At 39.6% G+C, this 20,000-nt stretch overlaps 4 protein-coding genes and 1 non-coding gene across 6 annotated transcripts in view; 1 reads left to right on the top strand and 4 right to left on the bottom strand.

Annotated features, from left to right (window-relative positions):
* Positions 1–20,000, bottom strand: part of LOC138052247 (serine/threonine-protein kinase/endoribonuclease IRE2-like) — a 413,063-nt gene that overhangs the window by 45,216 nt on the left and 347,847 nt on the right. The gene's annotated exons all lie outside the window — the stretch shown is intronic.
* Positions 1–20,000, bottom strand: part of LOC138052255 (BTB/POZ domain-containing protein 6-like) — a 246,290-nt gene that overhangs the window by 134,128 nt on the left and 92,162 nt on the right. The window lies entirely within an intron of this gene.
* LOC138053990 (polycystin-1-like protein 2) overlaps positions 1–20,000 on the bottom strand; it is a 293,920-nt gene that overhangs the window by 205,818 nt on the left and 68,102 nt on the right. The gene's annotated exons all lie outside the window — the stretch shown is intronic.
* Positions 1,696–1,814, bottom strand: LOC138054712 (U5 spliceosomal RNA). Its single transcript, XR_011133366.1, has one exon. It is a non-coding gene; the product is annotated as a U5 spliceosomal RNA (small nuclear RNA).
* The window catches only part of LOC138052270 (exodeoxyribonuclease-like), a 36,186-nt gene continuing 21,446 nt past the window's right edge, over positions 5,261–20,000 (top strand). The window contains exons 1-3 of one of the 2 annotated variants that reach the window (XM_068898673.1): positions 5,261–5,329; positions 8,207–8,382; positions 18,532–18,586. In XM_068898673.1, the coding sequence (XP_068754774.1) occupies positions 5,300–5,329; positions 8,207–8,382; positions 18,532–18,586 (261 nt within the window). In that variant the 5' untranslated portion in view covers positions 5,261–5,299. The remainder of the gene's footprint in view (positions 5,330–8,206; positions 8,383–18,531; positions 18,587–20,000) is intronic. The other variant, XM_068898674.1, reaches the window with a different exon arrangement.

The following is a 20,000-nucleotide window of genomic DNA, read 5'->3' as shown; positions in this document are numbered from 1 at the left end:
AAATGTTTTCTATATTACTTACTCTCACTTGCACAGAAATTGTTTGATTTTACGCTTGCACATTCATTTGCATATTAATACCTGCACTTCTTATTTCTTATCCTGCACGCTCACGAGAATCTTCTTATGAGAGGGAGGTGGGCCGCTCGGTAATCAAGAAGAAGAAGAAGGAGAAGAAGAAGAAACCCACTTAGACCATGTTATTATGCGTGCTGCCCTGTTTGTAATTTCTGTACTTTTTGGCTGAGGCCATTACGGATACAGTTCCACACAGCGCGCTGCAATAATCGAGATGTGGAAGAATCAGTGACTCATAATTTGTGACTAGAATACTTTGAAGACATATCGATCTTAGCTTCCTCAGGGCAACAAGTACTTTAGCAACTTTACCGACGACTTTAGAGATATAAGCCTCCCACTAGAGTGTTTCATCCACCTAAACAACTAGGCATTTGTAAGTATTGACTCTTTCCATTGAATACCCATCAAGGCATATGTGAAGTTCACTAGAGAGTAGAGAAATCTTATGCCTTGTCCCTCTATCTGTAAACAGACACTTGGTCTTGAGGACCTTAAGACTTATGGACGGTTAGAGTCGAGCCATTGTTTCAGAATGTTTAGATCGTGAGTCAGAGATAAAAACAGCTCTTGAGGGTTTTTTCAGGCATACGTGAGATTAGTGTCATTGGTGTACATCCTCACATCTGATAGGAGGTTACAGTTTGGGAGGTCAATAATGTACAATAGGAATAGCAGAGGCCGAGAATTGAGCCTTGAGGCACAACGTATGAAACTAGTTTCAGAATTTACGTCGATTATAACTGTAACCTGAATTCTGTCAGAGAGATAGTCTCGAAAAAGATTAAGACTTATAAGTGCACCTTTAAACCCATACAGCTCCAATTTCGACAGAAGGATCTCATGGTCAATAGTATCATATGCCTTTTTTTAAGTCAAGCCATCGTCGTTGTTAAGATACCAATTGTCTGTCAAAAAGTAGAGTACATGGGTCTGAAGCGAGACTGACATTTCGAAAGTAGCTTATTCTCATTTAAATATACCTGATTGAAAATGTCTTTTTCAAAGAGTTTGGCTGTTACCGAAAGTATAGAGATAGGCCTCTAGTTTGCTGGGTCAACCTTCTAGTAAGCTTTGAAAACTGGAGTTACTCTAGCACTCTTCCGGTATTTGGGAATCATACCAGTAGAAATAACTAAATTGAATATATGTGTCAGGGAAAACGCAATAAATGTGAAAATAACTCTAGGAGGCAAGTTGGAATACCATCGAGGCCATTAGCCTTCCCCACTGGGATATCGTTCACAATTTTGCTCATTCCGTCAGTAGTAAGTTATTCAATCTCGAAGGTGCTATCACAAGATTCAAGAAAATCACGAAACCTCACTCGCTAAGTTGGGGCCTATATCGGTAAAATGCCTGTTAAATGCGTTGCTTGGCTCACGAGGGTCAGTTATCTCCGTGTCACCAATAATCACATGATTTTGACGCCTGAACTTTCGTTGGCGATAATAGTATATTAATTCCATTCCAAGTTGCTTTTGCTTTGCCAACGTTATCCTCGAAGCAAGAATGATAGTAATGCTTATGCGCATTTCATTACTCAAACCCAGCCAGGTTCTTTCCTCTGGAGATGAGAGCCCAGGCTACCGCATTTCATTGCTCGTTCGAACTAGTTTCCTTTGTATCGTTAGGGCGAAGAAAAATTCGTCTCCAGACTCATTCGTTCTTCTTCTCCACGGAAATCGTTATTGAAAGGCGAAAGATTTATACGTAATGAAGGAAAACCAAAAGAATCTCGAGACTCGAAACCAAGACCGTGAAGTTGCTCTTGCGCACTTGTTATACCGCTATCTGAGAGATGGTGACTTGCAAGTTCCTATTATATCCTGTATTATTAAAAACTAGATTATTGGATAATGCAATTATTGTGTTTTGATTGGCTTAGCCATCATGGTATATTTAACAATTATTCCATGAGCACGCGTTGGATATGAGATGGTAAATAGCCAACGAGGCGCGTAGCGCCGAGTTGGCTATAACCAGTCTCATATCCAACAAGCGCGAATGGAATAATTGTTTTATTAAATTCCTTTAAACTCCAAAAGTTTAGAAAGTACGAAATGCGAGCGAAAAAAGCGAGCAAATCCGAGCGAAATCGAAAAAACTTGATGAGAACTGATGCGATGTCGTGTAACACCTTGTGGTCAGACAGACGCAGGCTCGTCACAAAAACATTTCTTACCTTTTCGCGTACTTCTAAACGTCGGAATTTAACCCAGCTGTCCAGAAAAATATTGTTTTTGCTTTCTTCAGAGAGAAATTTCGCTTTCCGGCGAAAAAACTTTTAGCTTGGCAATACTTAGATCAATCATTTACCATATAAGGTCAAACCAAGGTATATGAGCTGATAACCGAGATTGAGTGAACCAATCAGAGCACGAGAATTGCATTATCCCAGGTTGAGAATTTAATAAAAGTCATTATACCATGCTCGACAAATATCAGCAACTGCACGCATCAATTTTCCTGTATTTACAAAATAAAGTAGGGAAGATTATTATTCCACTCGCCCTTGTTGGATATGTTGAGATGATTATAGCCAACTCGGCGCTATTCGCCTCGTTGGCTTTCATCACGTATCCAACGCGCCCTCGAAAGATAATTGTCAACTAGTATATATAAAGAATAGCCTCCATTTGGCACAAAAATATGCTCAGATATTTGTCCGAAGACATTATCTGTTCCTCGAGCTTCGCTCTCGGAAAACTGTGAACTTCGAGGAACAGATGACGTCCAAGGACAAACTTCTGAGCATATCTTTAAAGTCAAATCTAGGTTATTGTGTTTGTTATCCTTCACATTTTTCGCAAGACTGGAGCTTACAAATTAGACGAACTTTTGCGAACAGCTTATCGTCAAAAACGTTTAAAGCGCACGAGGTTCACGTTTTAGTGTTTTTTGGTACCACTTTATTGACCAGCAAGTTAATTTCTCCTCCATCACAAAATTGTAATTGCACAAGTTTTGGGAAAGTGTCGGTGGCTAGTGGTAGATATTTACTACTTCCTATTATTGGGCTAATGGGGATATGCCGCTGGATGGGGTCTCATTTTCACGACTGGATTCACTGTAAATATATAATTATATGATGGGGTTGCATTTTCAACAGAGTTCCCGACAAAGTTACTAGAATGGGATCGAATAGGGCCCGTATGCACTAGACTGACAAAATTTGTTTGGCTCATCCCAAAATCTCAACAAAAATTGTCTCCTCCAAATTTTCAATTTGGTAATCGTGGCCGCACTTAAAAACTCTTTCGTTAGATCTTGCCTTGTAAATTGTAAAATATGTATAGTTTTCATGCCTGACAAAAATTTTGCCTGGTCCGAAGCAGGACGACGGCGCCTTTGAAGTTAGGTAAGGCTTGACAAAATATGGCGGGAAAAAAAATCACCGTGCGCACTTGTACCATGGAAATGACGACAGATTTTTCCGAAAACAAACAAAAATTTGCCCAGTGCGTCGGGCCCATATTGTTGGGATTTTAGGGGTAAGAAAATTCTGCTTAGTTTGCACGTTACGCAAGTAAAATTCATTCAAAAATTCATTCCTTTTGGATAAACTACGTAAAAGGCTTTATGCAAGGTTCGTGCTTAAACAGGAAGTGACTAAGTTGGGGTCGCTAAAATTACATTAACCCAAAAGTGACTAAGATGGGGTCGGTAATTGGCCATAAAACAGACCTAAGTGCCCCCCTCCCCCCACCTTCCCCCTGGGAGATAACAATGCTGCAATGTACAATTGCTGGGGGACGAACAAAAGGAGCTATTGACAGGAATTGTGTTTTCATCTACCAACACAGCAGCGTTGACGTAACTTGAAAAACACCTAGTCGTGACTATATATTTCTGTAAAACCTCTTCACAGTGAAAAGCATTAAAAGTCACTTTCTGGTGACATCATGTTCACCAACTCTTTCACAGTTACGTCATAGCCGCCATGTTGGTGGACGAAAACAAAAGATCTCTCATTAGCTCGGTTTGTTTGTCCACCAGCAATAGGCCTTTTTCGATATATTAAAATTCAGCTTGAAAGAGAGGTTTAGAGGACAAAGACAAAGGAAAGTGAATGATATGCAAATATTTTTCACATTCATTCCAACATGTTTCTATTGTTTTTGTCCTCACTGCCTCACTATTTCGAAAATGGCCTATTGCACATTACAATGGAACCTCGATTTAACGAAGTCGCCGGGGACCGGCCAAATTTGTTTGTTAAATTGAGGGTTCGTTATATCGAAAACCTCGATGTAACGATCGAACTTGAGGGGAAACGACCAAAATGTTCGTTATATCGAAGTCATAGTTAATGATTGATAACCCACAAGACACCCATGCTGTTACCGTTAAACGGGTTCAAGATCAAGGAGGGACGTCACAGATCGTGGGTCATGTGCCATTGACACTGTCACGTGTATTTCACTTGTTTTTAAAACACGATGGACAAATCTCAGTGGAAGTGACTGGCAAAGGGAGAAACAAGGGCATTGGAATAGAAATTCCGGCTGCTTATTCAATGTATCACAAGAAGCCTTAGAAAGAGAAGAAGTTAATAGAACTAATAAGAGACAAGGAAGATAGAGCGGAAGTTAATTGATGTCGAAATGTTACAGTACCAAGCTATGACATAAAATAAGCCGTTGACTGAAAGGTTGCTGTCTCTTTACCATAAGTTAAAGGATTTGTTGACTGTTGATCTGTTCAGTGTTTATCTTCTGTCGCGTGTTGACATTGTAATTCGTTATATCGAGGTAGATTTTACGTTTGGGCTTCCGGATTATGTTCGTTATATCGAAGAATTCGTTACATCGAGGTTCGTTATATCGAGGCTCTATTCCATACCTTTTACTGTAACTTTGGCCGGGACATAGAATATCGTTCGTTATATCGAGGACTTCGTTAAGTAGGGGTTCGTTAAATCGAGGTTCCACTGTACATCATTTTTATCTATATCTTTAGAGATTGCTTAAAAACCATCTATTCCGAAAGAAACTAAGGAAACATAAAAATAATCTGGTCGAAGAAAACAAAAACAAATTAACGAACAAACCCGAACCAAAACCAATTAATTTCTTTATACGCGCAACATGCATTGCAAGATGCGCAGAAAAGAGGTGATGCTATTTGTGACGGATACATGAGGTAGTTACCTCATTTGGCGGGAAATTGGGGCGAGAAAGTCTGGTTGCCGGAGAGGTTGGTTTATCGACAGATTGAAATGCCTCCGAAAAAGACTAAAAACACCAAGGTACTGCATATTTTCCTACCGCTTAACATTTCTGACTTAAAAGCCATATGGCGCGCGATTAGGACTTGTCCTTGGGGTCCGCTGCGTGCAGAGATCTTTGACAGGAATGGGATCAATTTCCGCCGCTGGTAATCCAGCCAAGATCTAGAATAGGGCTTGCGATATTTGATGTCCAAGAAATCGTTTACCGCTGATTATCGTTTGTGAGTTTGGCCGCTTAGTGTATAAAATACAGTACGTAAGTCACAGGGGTTATATTTGAAGTACAATAATATCCGTTTTCACACGAGAGTCGAAAATCTTGTCTGAGCTGACGGAAAACTGGAAACTCTATACGAAGGTTTACGTAAACAAGATGGCGCCCAAGAGGGCTAGGATTAGGCAGTGCCTGAGGAGCATGAAAACAATATTACCATACGTGCCAACTCTCCCGCATTTTCCGGTCTCCCGACTACTCTGTGAACCTTTTAAGACTTTGCTCCCTCGGCCGAAGCGGAAAATACCATAACACTCTTTGTTTGTCCCTCCAAATTTTGAATGATCGTTGTTTCCTGTTTCTCTTGGGACTTCCTATGGTCCCAGTGCTTGTTCAAAATTTGGGTGGACGAACAAAGAGTATTATGGTATTTTCTATTTCAGCCAATTGTAAGCTCAAAATGCATCCCGAAGTTTAAAAAAAAAATTGATTTTTTCCAATTTCTTTCATCGTTTCTTAATGCATTTCTTCATCTCTGAGTTTCAAACGCATATGCGCACTTTTATAGAACTAAACATCCCAGTCCAACTTTGGACAAAATCCCAGTCCCAGTGACAAGTTATGTTAGGGAGCATTTACAAAAACTTGTTGGGGGTGGGGGGGGGGGGGTGGACTGGTGAGAAATTATCTACTATCTAAAAATTTGGAGGACCCCTGCTCTCTGCATTAAACATTTTCAGGGACCCCCTTTTTGTATCGCTAAGGACTATAAACCATAGGCAGAAATATCTTCCATGTTCATTAGTTCCCTGTGGGACGTTAAAGAACCCACCCACTATTCGAGAATGGTGGGGGATGAAGTTCCCAACTTGTTGTGGCTGTCCTCTGTGAGTATATGGGTCGGTGGGTATAGCAGGTCCACATCAGCTGAATAGCAGCCAAAACTTCAACCTGCTCAAACAAATAAATAACAAACAATAACAAACAAACAGACACCCCCAAACTACCTCATGGCCACAAACCAATACATGATGCAGAAGTCAGAAGAACAAGCAAATTGAGGCAAAAACAGAAAAATGCTTTCAAATCTTGAGCATGATGATGTGCTAAGATTTGCAGAAAAAGACAAGGCAAACAAAGCCCTCAAATGCTACCTAGGGGTGTTTGCCTCATTCAAAGACAAAGGGAAAATCAAAGATTTCAATAAGAAATAACTTATGCTGTCAAGGTTGTTTTTTTTTCTTAAAATAAGAAAGGGATATTGCAGCACAAATTACTTTTTGAGTGGTACCCTTTGCCAAATAACTAGAGTTTGTAATATTGCACAGCCCTAAAACTTAGACATTAATTTTTATTAGCCTTCTACAATATCTCAATTTTTTGACTTGATGTATTAAATGGTAAGCGATTTTATTTTTACTCTGTGTGATACTTGCGTGACATGAAAGTCAAGAATTGGCTCTCTGTTTAACCAATAAAAATTCTTGACATAAGTGCCCTGTTTTCCTGCAAATTTCCCGTTCAAGATTCACAATGGTGGTAGATTATTCTTGTATACTGAAGGAGGTGCTGGGGAATGGCTTGGGAGATGGGAGTGGGAGTGGGGGAGGGGTTGGGTTGATCACGAGGGGAGGGGAGGAGAGGGGAGGTTGGGGAGACCAGATTGAAAAATCTCCAGCCTTTAGATCTCTAGAGGTTGGCACCTCTGTATTACTCCTCTGAAAATTTGCCATTTTTCATAAGATCCCTACTTGGTCCAGGTCTTTCACTATATTGTGAGTGACAGACCGTGCAATTACTCAATCCCCATCCAAATGTGAATTTGGAGACGTTTTCTTGTCTTAAATTCACGAGACGAGGAACCTGTCAGTCAAATTTTCTGTCTCAGACGAGATTTTTGTCTCTAACTTGTGAAAACGGCTAATGATGATATTGTTTAACATCACTTTCAATTTTTGATGTCTTGGGCTTGCCTTGCTGAGTACAAGTGCTTTGTAAAATGGTAAGGCTATAAATCTAAGCAAATGTTGGTTTTTGGTGAAAGGGGAGAATGGGGGCATTGGACAACATCCTGATGTCTAGCAAATTTAAGTACTGTGTTTTTTACAAGTAGCTGGCAGAATCTGTATTTGGCTCGAGTCCATTATTATCCCTTTCCGTAAAGTGAAACATCCTTATTAGTTATTCAAGGTTGCATGTAATGTTTTTGTTTTCTTTACATTTACAAGGTTGTCAAAAACAAATTTATCCTCCAAAATTTAAGATCATGGTGTTCAAAAGCAAAATACATGTATAGCTTGATGCAAAGAAATAGTTACCCTGTTCCTTTTGCTGTTCTCAATGTAAGCAGTTGTTTGCAGTTTCAACCATTTATTGACAGACTCTTGTCACCACTTTCATGTTCTTCAGGTCTTTTTCCTGCTCTCTGGTCTCCTTTGCAGCCGCTTGTGCCGAAGTCAAGCAATGCTCAGACTGCATAACTTCAGCCTTAGCAGTTGCAAAGGAGACTACCTCTTCTCTGGATTGTGACTTGGTTTGGGTGTATATATATGTATTGCTGGTCTTGTATATAGATAAACCAGGGCACCTGTGCCATCTGTATTAGGCTCATGCAGGATAGGAGGCCAGGGTATTATGGTAGTGATGGTCTGAAGGCACCTGAGGATATTTTGTTTTTCAAGGAGACAAAGGGAAAGGGGAAACGACCTGCAAAAGGACATCAAGCCAGTGAGGATGAACCTAAGTCCAAGAAAGCTAAAACAGAAAGCTCAGCTGATGATGAAGAGCTTGATGAAGAATCAAATAACAGTAGTGATGGTGGAGAGGACACTGATTTCTCATGTTCAGCTACAGATAGGTGAGTAGAAAACTTCTTGGTTTGAAAGGAACGGTTAATTTGCATGACTTCAGAGACCAAATTACCATTATAGTTAAACCTGGTTTCAACAACTACAGATTACAGATTGTCTGTCCACAAAAATAACATTGTAAGTGGTCAGTATACATGTAAAATGCAGACTACAGATTGCAGATTAGATTTAATTTGCAGACTTGGTACAAAATGCAGACTGCAAACTGGGTTTAAAATGCAGACTAAGGCCTAAACTGTCACATCGTTTGATATGCAATATATTTTCAAGTGACCATAGAGTCACGCAATGTTGGTATCGTTTTCTCTGCCATGAAAAAAAGTTCCTGTTAGGCCTATTTCCTTCTAAAACTTACGCTTGCATTCAGAATTTGTCTTTGTTATTTAATCTGAGGCATAAACGTTTGGTGATGTGCTTCACGGCTCACCTTAAAGGGAATTAGAATTAAACCTTTTTGCAGATTGTCGATTGTCATATGATACAAATAAAGACACATTGCTTTACTTGCACGTGTTACTAAGCTTTGGCGTTGTTCGGCACGGCGGGGATTTCAGCTACAGATGGCTTTCATTGTCATGCAACAAAACAAAAAAAAAAATTGAAACCGTTCGAAGAAAAAAGGTTGGAATGTGGTAGGAGACAAATTCATAAACCACCTCTCCAATTCTCAGGTCTGTGTGTTTCATCAAATCACCTTGTGAATTTGATTTTAGAATGTGATGGCATCACTGTGAAAACTTTCTATTGAGTGCCAGTGTGTCCTCATAACATCTGCGGGACCGATTTTGGAAAATGTATTTAGTATGCATGAATACATATATAAGTTTGAAATGGGAGAGGCCGCTGTGGAAAATAGGAGGAAAGGAAAAAAAATTATATCCGATGTAATTATCATGCTAAGAAAATGAAACAGAACATATTTTTTAAGTGAAACATATTTTGTGAACAATGCGACAATTTAGGCCTCAGTCTGCATTTTAAACCCAGTCTGCATTCTGCAGTCTGCATTTTGTACCTAGTCTGCATTTTAAACCCAATCTGCAATCTGCAGTCGGTTTCCTGGAAAACAAGGATCGAGGATAAGGGATCAGGGATCAATACTGATGATGATGATAATAATAATAATAATAATAATAATTTAATAATTTATATAGGGCTTATGTACATGCGTATTCTAAAGCGCTTTACAATTCCTTTATAAAAACTAATTAAATTAAAATACCATTATAAAATCTTTATAACTGCAATAATCTAAGTAAAATAAATGTAAAAAAATTAATGATTTAAATAAATAAGGAAACAAATAAATAAATGAATGCTTTAAAATCGTTCTAAAAAGTTTAAATTGAGGAGATTGAAGAGAGATAAAATGACCAGATTGTATCATAAGTAATTAATTGGGTAAAGGTTCGATTTGTGATTGATTAAGTGAAGGCTTCATTAAAAAAATATGTTTTCAGATTTGTTTTAAAACTTTTGATAGAGGCATTATTTCAAATAGAGAAAGGGAGGGATTTTCAGACTCTGGGACCAGCGAGCGCAAAAGCACAGTGGCCATAGGTATTAAATCTAGTAACCGGAATCACAAGAAGTCCTATAGAGCATCACTGCATAGAGAGTAACGCCCCAGAGTCTTGGCATTAAGAAGCTCTTGAAGATACATACTTTAGGCGCCATGCCCTTGAGAGCTTTAAATACTAAAAGGGCTATCATGAAACGAATGCAGTACATGATTGGCAGCCAGTGTAAGTCCTTCAGAACGGGCGTGACGTGCTCATATCGCAGAATATGGCAAGTCAGACATGCGGTGCATCGAGCACTTTCCGAAGATGAGTTGCCCTGTGCTGAATTATCCCGAATAACAGAGTCACAGTAGTCAATGTGTGAGGTCTCAAACGTGTGAACCAGTGTCTTGGTCGATTCTTCCGCAAGACACTTTCTGATTTGCCTAATCTTATAAAGTCCAAATAAGGCCTTACTGTACACCTTACAAACATGGGTGTTCATTCTCATCAAGCTGTCAAACCAGATGCCAAGGTTACGTATAGAACTGGCAGGTTTGATCTCCGACGCACCAACTTGGATGTTGTCAATGTTGACCTTAGCTAGCTGTTGGTGAGACCCAATAATCAATACTTCAGTCTTGCCATCGTACAACATGAGCTTATGCAAAGACATTTAACTATGCATGTCACAAATATACTCCTCCATCACTCGAGTAGCTTCCTCCTGAGATGTATCTGATCCAGCATGAGAAGATGGATACGGTTGCGTATCATCAGCATACCCATGCATACTTGGTAAATGTTTTTTCACAACTTGGGAGAGACGTGAGGCATACATGATAAACAGTATAGGCCTGAGACAACTTTGCTGAGGAACTCCAGTTACAAGATCAAAGTCCTTAGGTTGCTACTGTTGGATAACTACAAATTGCTTTCTTCCAGACAGGTAAGATTGTAGCCACGAATGAGCAAGACCAGTAACACCAAAGTCACGCCTCAATAAGTCTGCCATGATGTTGTGGTGGATGGTGTCAAATGCTGCACTGAGATCAAGTATGACGAGCAGGGTAACTTCCTGTCTATCCATACTAAGAAGAATGTCATTCTGAACTTTCACCAGACTAGAGTGCAGTCTCAGTAGAGTGATTCTGATGATATGAAGACTGGTTAGTTGGTAGTGGTGCATGCTCAGTACAGTGAGCCAGTAGCCGTGGAATAACTGCCTTCTAAGCTGTTTTCCAGACCAAAGGCAGGTTACTGACAGGGCGAAAGTTCTGATTCATCAGTTCCAGACCAATTTTCTTTAGAAGAGGAGCAATTAAATGAATGCAACCTTCCAGTCATCAGGTACAGGCCCAATTTCCATACAGGAGTTAATCATGTTGGTGATAATTGGCATGAGCTCATCCACGCACTCCTTCACTAGCCAAGTGAGTATAGGGTCCAAGAGACAGTGAGCATTAGATGATGAACGAATAATGTCATTCCCTCTCGACGGAGACAAGTGAGAACTGCTCTAGATTAGCAATGTAGTCTGGAGGTGGAGCGTCTATACTGTCAATACTTTCTCTGAAAATCGTCCGCCGTTTGCTGTGGAGAATCATAAGGCGGTATGGTAGTAGCTTATGAGAATGCTCTTTACAAACAGAGTTAACCACTTGAAATGATTTTTTAGAGTCTCCTGCGCAATCTTCGACCAAATGAGCATAGTGTTTCATCTTGGCATCCTTCAGATGCGACAAGCACCTTGCTCTGAACAGGCGCATGTTTATCGAAAATGGAACACAGAGTGTGATCATAGCTGGAAGCAGGTTTGCAAGCAGGAAGATCATACAAGTCTGAGTAGGTAATATCCTCCTTAAAAGCCTCTAGATCAATATCCTTCCATTTATGAAAATATACGTGTACTTTCTTGACCATAATGGCAGCAGAAGGAATAGCCAACACGCACTCAGCGAAACAATGATCTGACAAAAACAATGCAGGATGTGGAGAAACCACCATCACATCATTTGACAAGCAAGCAATAATGAGATTGAGCCAATGACCAGATACGTGAGAGGGAAACGTGACATGCTGCAAAAGGCTAAAGGTTTCCAGAAGTTCAGAAAATTTCATAGCATCTGGGTCTGTTGGGTCATCCATATGTAGATTAAAATCACCAGTAATAATCAGCACTTCAGAGCACTTGACCACAGTCTCATGGTAATCAGAAAACTCCTTGAAAAAAACACTGGTTGGAACAGGATGATTCTCTGATTATGGTTGATATACATGTACAAGTACAATCACAATGATCGTAGAAGTCTTACTCCATTCGGATACCTCAAAGGACTGTTTTGTTGTACCTTGACCAGACTGGTCTTAAAGCCCACACGCACTAATAAACCAGTACCACCAACCCCTTGATCTATGCCCCTAGAAACATTCCTCAACAAATAGCCTCTTGGAGAGAGGGCGGTCAGAGCAACACTATCCACATCCCGCGACCATGTCTTGGTAACAGTGCACACATCAAGCTTGTTGCTGATCACCTGATCTATAAAAACTTCTGTCGTATTCCGCATAGATCGCACATTGACATTTCCGAAGGAGAGGGACTTTTTGGGAGATGGGTAGTTTGACATGCCGAAGGGGAAGGGGCTGGACAATCTGCGAGCCATGCAAATTTTGCATTTAAGTCTAAGCACTCATTTCAAATAGCGCTGATAAACAGTTATTAAGACTAAGCACCCATTTTAAAATGGTTAGCTTTCAATCACTGAGTGTTGCTTAGCAGGTGTCACAGAAGAACGCACACGTCCCACTGAATGCACGCCACTGCAACAGACAGGAACGCTATTGTTACTATGATCATAATTGCAGCTTGCAGAGGTGCAAACTTGAATATTTAATAAGTCATCTGAAGAGTTATGGTAAAGTCTGCTACGAGCCGGCAGTTATCTCTGGTATCTGTAGCATGAAGGGATTAGGTGTATCTCTACTCCCCCCTGGATGGGATGGCAGTCCATTGCAGGGCTACCCCCAGCATTAGATTCGCCGGTACCCATTTATACTCCTAGGTGTAGAATGGCACCGTGAGAGTAAATTGTCTTGCCCAAGAACACAACAAAATGTCCCCAGCCAGGACCCGAACCCGGACCACTTGATCCGGAGTCGAGTGCACTAACCACAAGGCCACCGCACCTCCCACCTGCTAGTAGATGAATGCCACAAAATCCCTCCAATTCTTGATGTCATGTATCTAGTAGTTGGCAATTTAGCTTTCCTCCTTCCAGCCCTGCATCCATGTTGTGTTGATCTTGATTTCAAAATTCCGAGCTTGGACAAATTTTGCCACAGCAGCTGGTCGAGTCGGGTTTTAGATGAGGTTGTCGAAACTGAGAGAAGAACAGATCATGAATAAATAGTGGCCATCAAAGGTTTGGGAGACAAAGTGAAACTGAATGATATAAAATGAAAGCCGAAATTATCAAATAATGATATAAAATTGTAGAAAAATTACGGAGATAAAAAAGACGTGTGCTACCTGTTAGGCGCTCCAACCCCAAGTTACAGTTTAGTGTTACAGTAGACAAAAAAATAATAATAATTATTATTATAATAATGATAATAATAGGAAAACTAAAAAATAAAAACTAAAAGAAAGCTATGTGACTACATGGCTTGATAATGTGTGTTAGCTGTGGTTCAGTAGCTGTAGTGATGGCCGAAATATAAACAGATTTGTCAAACTTAAGTATAACACACTAATTCACAAACATGCCATGCTTCTCCACTTCTGTACATCATGTATACTACAGTAGCAGCCAACCCCTACAGAATCAGCGAAATTTCAATGTTGTAAACAGCCAGTTGAGACCACTTTTTCTTGGATCAAAATAAAACAAGAACAAAAAATCATACTTTTGTTATTTGTGGTTATTTCCCCACGTTCATCGTATTTTTTATTTTTATTTTTTTGAAGAGAGGTTATAAACATTCTGTGGCTTCTGAGTTTTTTTTTTCAGTCTGTCTAGGAAACAAGCGCAGGAAACAGGTTGTTTGGTTTGGTTCAGTTGCCTGGAGTGAATTTGCTGCATTCATGTGGGAAAAAGACTCGATTGATTGTTCGAAGAGATGTATCGCATTACTTCACGCTCTCTTAGTATTATGCATTTGATTGAAGAGTACACTTGACAATCGATTGCCCTTTGAATGTGAGGAATGCTCGCCTCCCCCAATAAGCAATGTTCTCCACAAGTCACAAGTTTTAATATTTTAGGTTTGTTTGACCACAATCATACATTGTGTACCTGATACAGTCTTAACTCTGGTGCTCTCAATCACTGCAAAAATCTCACACTATCGCAAATATTTTGAAATTTACATCAGGGCCCTATATGTAGGTCACTTCTAAAGGAATTTCTGGTATCTGTCATTCTCTAATTGATTTGTTTAAGATTCATAATACCGTAGAGATTTAGGAAACGAAATTGATAATCACACAGTCAACTACTCTAAACTTTCATCTTCGTCATGAATAATTATGGAAATGTAAGGTTACCTTTTCTGTTTTCGAAAATTGGAAAAAGAGTTTTGTGATGTTTAAGAGGAACTTTTCAGATTTTGTGTCCGGTAGCCCGAGTAGTTACCCCTCAGGGGCAGTTATGGGACAATGTTATTGTTCTCGTTTTATTAAAAAAAAAAGCTTTAGTTTAACTTGTGATTGATCGCTGATCCTCGATCCTCGATACTTGATCCCCTATTCCCTATGCCCGATCCCCGATCCTTGATCCCCGATCGTGGTTTTCCAGGAAACTTCTGCAATCTGTAATCTGTAGTCTGAAATTAATACTGACTGTATTGTACGCTTCACCTGCACCTGGTGCAGGTTAATGGTGTACACATGTGCATTACATCGGTAAAGAAAAAGCAGTTACCTAAGCTATAGTAACGAGAAAATCCATTGGAAAGTGATGATAAAATAAGGGCCAGACCAAACAAGTACAATAATTTATTATACAGTTTACGGAAGGTTTATAGGTAGATTCATTCTTACATTGTGTGTAATATGTTTCGAGGTGGGACAGATTATAGCTCAATATAAACAATATTCAATACGGCTCACTAAAATTATTATACGTAGGGCTGTCCCCTCTACAGACCACCCCAAAACATCATAGAAATAAAAATAAGTAAAATAAAATAAATAACAACTGAAGATTTTACTTACCAGTTGTCTGGAAAGACCACTCGTGTCAGCAAAATCTCAACCCATTGCGCTTCAGAAATTTAACAGACTAAGAGTTGTGTGCAATTTCAAAAATCAAACAAACAAACAAACAAAAAAACCGCTGTTAACTGGTTTGTTTTGGAGAAATTCTTCGATGAAAATGCCACCAGAAAAAATTATGCCATAGTGATCGATAAAAAGAAATGACGGAAAACATGCGTGCTAAGGTACAAATTGATTACAGAGGGTATTTTTGCAGTTTATTATAATTTAGCTGTAGGAAAGGTGCTAACAATATTATTGCTGTCAAGACACTTTTAGTGTAATTTCTGGTGTGAAATTTGCAGGTAACTAACTATTTTCAACCTATTCGTGTCTTCAATCGTACATGTACGGTAGCTGTTGTGTATCATTTTTGCATGGAAAACAGCTTGTCAAAAATACTTTTTTCAAATCCTTTCCCCAAAAAATGCTGAAGTGGTGAATCTCAAAAATCCGGATTTAGATTTGATCCAAAGTATCCTCCTTGAGTTAGGATACTTTGGATTCATGATCTGTTTTTGGATTTAACCAAAAAAACCTAAAATCTGTTTTTGGATTCAAGAAACCGTTTTCGGAATTTCCCATTAAAATACACCCAAAGGCTCAGTCAGGCTCGGGTGCAAGGTATATTAATTAATCACACATTGCCACTTCCTTTACTGTGGACCGGAGTGCTTCAAAAAAGAGCGATAATAACTACGCTTTAAATAATTGTGTTCCTTTGTGTTTTCTTTCCCTGTGCCATTTTGTTTGGATCATTCCCCTGCAGGTTTATGAGCACTGGCCAGCCCCAGGCTTTACCTCTCTCTCTCTCTCATCTGAACAAAATGGCAATAGGACTTAGTTATTGGACCAATTGGTCAATGGAGCAATCAGTCAACAAGGCTTGGATTTTCAGGATTTTATTGAAAACAATAATGTGGTAATCTGAAGTTGCAATTGCAAAATTTAAGAATATTGTAAACAAATCCCTTTCTAACGAGAAAGCCAGAAAAAGGGTAACGAAATGAAAAGCCTTGTCAGGTACAAATTTAAAGTGAGAAACATGCACACTTCCAGTTGGTTACTCACGTTAAAAGAGCCTCCATCACCAAGAAGGTGTGTGTCTTCTCCAAACTTTTGTTGACTTGTTCTGAACAGTGATCATAGTTTCGTAGAACTCCTGAAGCATGCACTGACCCTGGCCAGCCACGGAATGTATCAAGAAGCACCATATTATCATCACAAACAAACTTGAAATAAAATCAAAATGAAAAATACTTTGCCATATACATGTAGTTTTAGGTCCTGTTTATACAGACAAAGGTTGTCCCTGGGCCAGCTAGGACAGTTACACCAATACTGACTAATTGAATATTAATTTTTATCGAGTTGCCTTTACCTCAAATTTCTGAAACCTTGGCTGGCGCTCCGGTATGACCATGAACTCCATGACTTATGCATAACAATCACTTTGTAGTGAATTTACATGACTTGTATGTACCGGTAATAAGTTAAGTTTAAAAAAAAAAATTATTTTCCTAGTAGCTTTGTAAGGAGGCAGTGTTTTGTCATAACCCCAATTAAATTACTTGCAACTGAAGAGCATGGAATTTTTTTCTGCACACATATGCCTGTGGTTCCTCCATTCGTGCCCTTATTCAGGGTCATAACGTGGTATATGGGATCAGGGATCAAAGGCCTGAAAAGGGCCGGGATCAGGGATCACAGCCCTGGGATTTGGATTCACAACGTGTGGGATCGGGATCAGCAGTATTTTTCGTGGAATCAGAGATCAGGGATCACATTTTTGTGGGTTCAGGGATCAAAATTCTCATCATTTTTGGGATCAGGGATCAAAATTTTTGGTAAAAATATGGGATCATATATGAAAAAATATACCTCGTTACGACCCTGCTTATTCGTGTGAGAGTGCCAGCAACAGCTCCCACAACACCAGGAAATCTGCCCATAGATTGGTCTCTAAAACTGTCATTGGTTTCTCTCATCTGTGCAGATATATACATAAACATAATAAAACTAGTTATAGCTGTCGCTAAAGTGCCAACGAGCCAAGCTTGCTCACGCGGCGTACTCGTGCGGCACTCTCATTGGTTATCGCTACGGTCAACATTTCATCGCTTTGGTCTACATTACAGCTTTTGGTCTACATTACACTCAAATTTGAAGTGCTTCTGAGATTTCGTCCGCCTAAAAATCTTCTCGCGGCTCTATAAGCTGCCGCCTCGCCAGGCCTTCTGTCTTCAGAAGGCCTGGCTCGTTGGCAATAATTACATTTTGTAAACCATTCAGCTCTAGCAGGGCTGTTGAAATACCCTTGGTCAAGTTGTCGGCAACGTTTAGTAAAGTGGGACAGAGTGACCAATTTTTGGGGGAGGAGTTAGATTGAATCTCAGTTTTCCAAAATTTGGCGAGGTCGACAGGCTCGGCTAGACGGATGGGAAGGACTTGTTTGGTTTCAGGCTGAGCATCCTCTGAATCTGACCCGAAGATGACCCACCCCAGAGGGCTTCTTCTGGCAATGAGACCATCTTTGATCTTTGTTTCTCCAACGTGGAACCGAGGGTCATTAATTGCAATCAGAAGATCGATTGGACCTTCTTTACGGTAAACCTTCTCTGTGGGTATTTCCAGGACACTTGATAATTATGTGATCTATGTTTAATTTGGGGGAGTCTTTGGATATCTGGGAAATTCCCATGACTTGAATTGTTTGAATTACATTGTAACTTTGGAAATCCTGCTGCCCAGTCCATAAGGGGGTCCACATGCCAGGGTCAGTGTTTTCGTGTCATCCGGCCAGGACAGCTGTCTTTTGCAGGCTGTTGCTGCGACTCTCAATCTCGATGGCTAGGTCTTTTAGAGCCTTATTAAGGTTGCTCTTTACCCATCCAAGTGAACAGACTATGATTGGGATAATTGTTACCTGCTTCTGCCATAACCTGGAGAGTTGTATGGCTAGATCTTTATAATGGTCAACCTTCTCCCTGTACTGCCTATCAATAGTGGCATCCCACGGCACAGCTAGATCTTATATTAGTAACATTATTTTTACTGCATCATGAAGTTTTGGGCATTGTGTATTGTCATCTCTCCTCTTTTCCTTAATGCTAGTAAGGTACCTAAAGAATGTTTGAGCCATTTTATATGCTGGGGAAACAATGTGGTGTAATTTTGAGGACGATCTGTCCAAACCAGGAACACCACCTCTCCCTCAAAATAGCGAATGTCATACTAGACAACTGGTTATATAAGTAGCTTTCCCCAATCTGTTGCATTGGACATTGTGTGATTTCAACAAATTTAGGTTTTTTGTGTGGTTCTACCTTGTGGCACCAAAAATAATCATTATTATTGCACTGGTCCTGTTTCAGGAAGTGGAATTTCAAAATCTCCAGCTGGAATGTAAATGGAATTCGTGCATGGTTGGTAAGTATAAGTGAAAGAGGTTAATGGGTGATTCTGCAGGCTTAGGTAGCTATGTTTTTGGGAAATTTCAAGGTCTGTTAACCCATTGACTCCCCATTGATGAGTAAAATCGTCTGGCGTTAGACAGAGTAAAATACTAAGTCTGGCGGGTTTAGGCCGGTTTGGATGTTAAAGGGTTAAAGAAAGTATGTTTTTTGGTTTCTTTTAAAACTCATGCGGTTCAAGAAAAAATTATTGCCAAACTGGTGAATTGCAAAGTACATTTCACTGGAAAAACTGATGTCGCACTCATTGCTTCGTGATTCATGCGATATCGGTTTTTAGCGTAAAAATTTACAACCACCGTGGAATTCACTAGTTAGGCAATGAATATTTCTATAGAAGAGAAGCAAAGGAAATAATTTGATTATTAAAGCAGCAACCGCGCACTGGTGGCTCAGTTGGTTGAGCACCGAGCTGCCATGCGGGAGGTCGTGAGTTTGACTCCGGCCGGACCAACACTCAGGGTCTTTAAATAACCAAGGAGAAGGTGCTACCTTTGTAATTACATCCGCAAATGGTTAGACTTTCAAGTCTTCTCGGATAAGGACGATAAGCTGGAGGTCATATTACAAGACTCACTGCTTGAAGAAAAGAACTCTAACTTATAATTTGCATGACTTGCTTGTTTTCTCTGGGATCAGAGCTAGGTTCCTTCCTAATATTTTCAAAGTATACTAATGGCTGATAATTATACTGTACTACCTAGAATTAGCCTTAGGGCTCAGAGAATGAAAAAAATGAGAAGACAGAGAATTAGTTGAAATTTAAATGCAGTCAGACAATAATTATTTATGATCTCAATCAATTAATATTATTTTACTCTGATTGTAAAGTAGCTGTCCAGGCTTATCTGAAGCATTGCCTTTCTTGAATAGCTGAACAGCACTAAGTTGCTGTATATTTTCTTGGTACGTTATCACCTTTGTCGTTGTTCTCAAGTATGGTCTCCTGAAACATGAATGCCGATGATGGAGGTTGAAATAATCCAAGAAGTGCTTCACGCTTTATTTGCAAGAACCATAAGTTCTTTCAAAGACAGACTTACTAGCCTTAACTTAATATTACCTATTAATTATTGGCTGGTCAATGAATTTCTAGACCTATTGTTTGTTTTTAAATGCAAACTAGGGTATATAAATATTTCCATTGGTAATTACGTTTCCTTTTGTACAGGGAGCTTGCGCCGTGGTGCCTCTGGGATTTTCCTTAATAATGTTTATGCTGACATCTCTTTTTAGAGATACGTTTTTTGTAAGAATATCAAATTTATGGAATGCCTTACCTTCTGATCTAAAATCTGAATCTGATGTTAATGTTTTTAAGAAGTTTAAAACATTCTACTTCACTCATATTAAATGTATATATAATCAAC

The sequence above is a fragment of the Montipora capricornis genome, chromosome 6, assembly GCF_036669925.1.
Source record: "Montipora capricornis isolate CH-2021 chromosome 6, ASM3666992v2, whole genome shotgun sequence".
In the NCBI taxonomy this organism is placed as follows: Eukaryota; Metazoa; Cnidaria; class Anthozoa; order Scleractinia; family Acroporidae; genus Montipora; species Montipora capricornis.
This window is presented reverse-complemented; position numbering and strand designations above follow the sequence as displayed.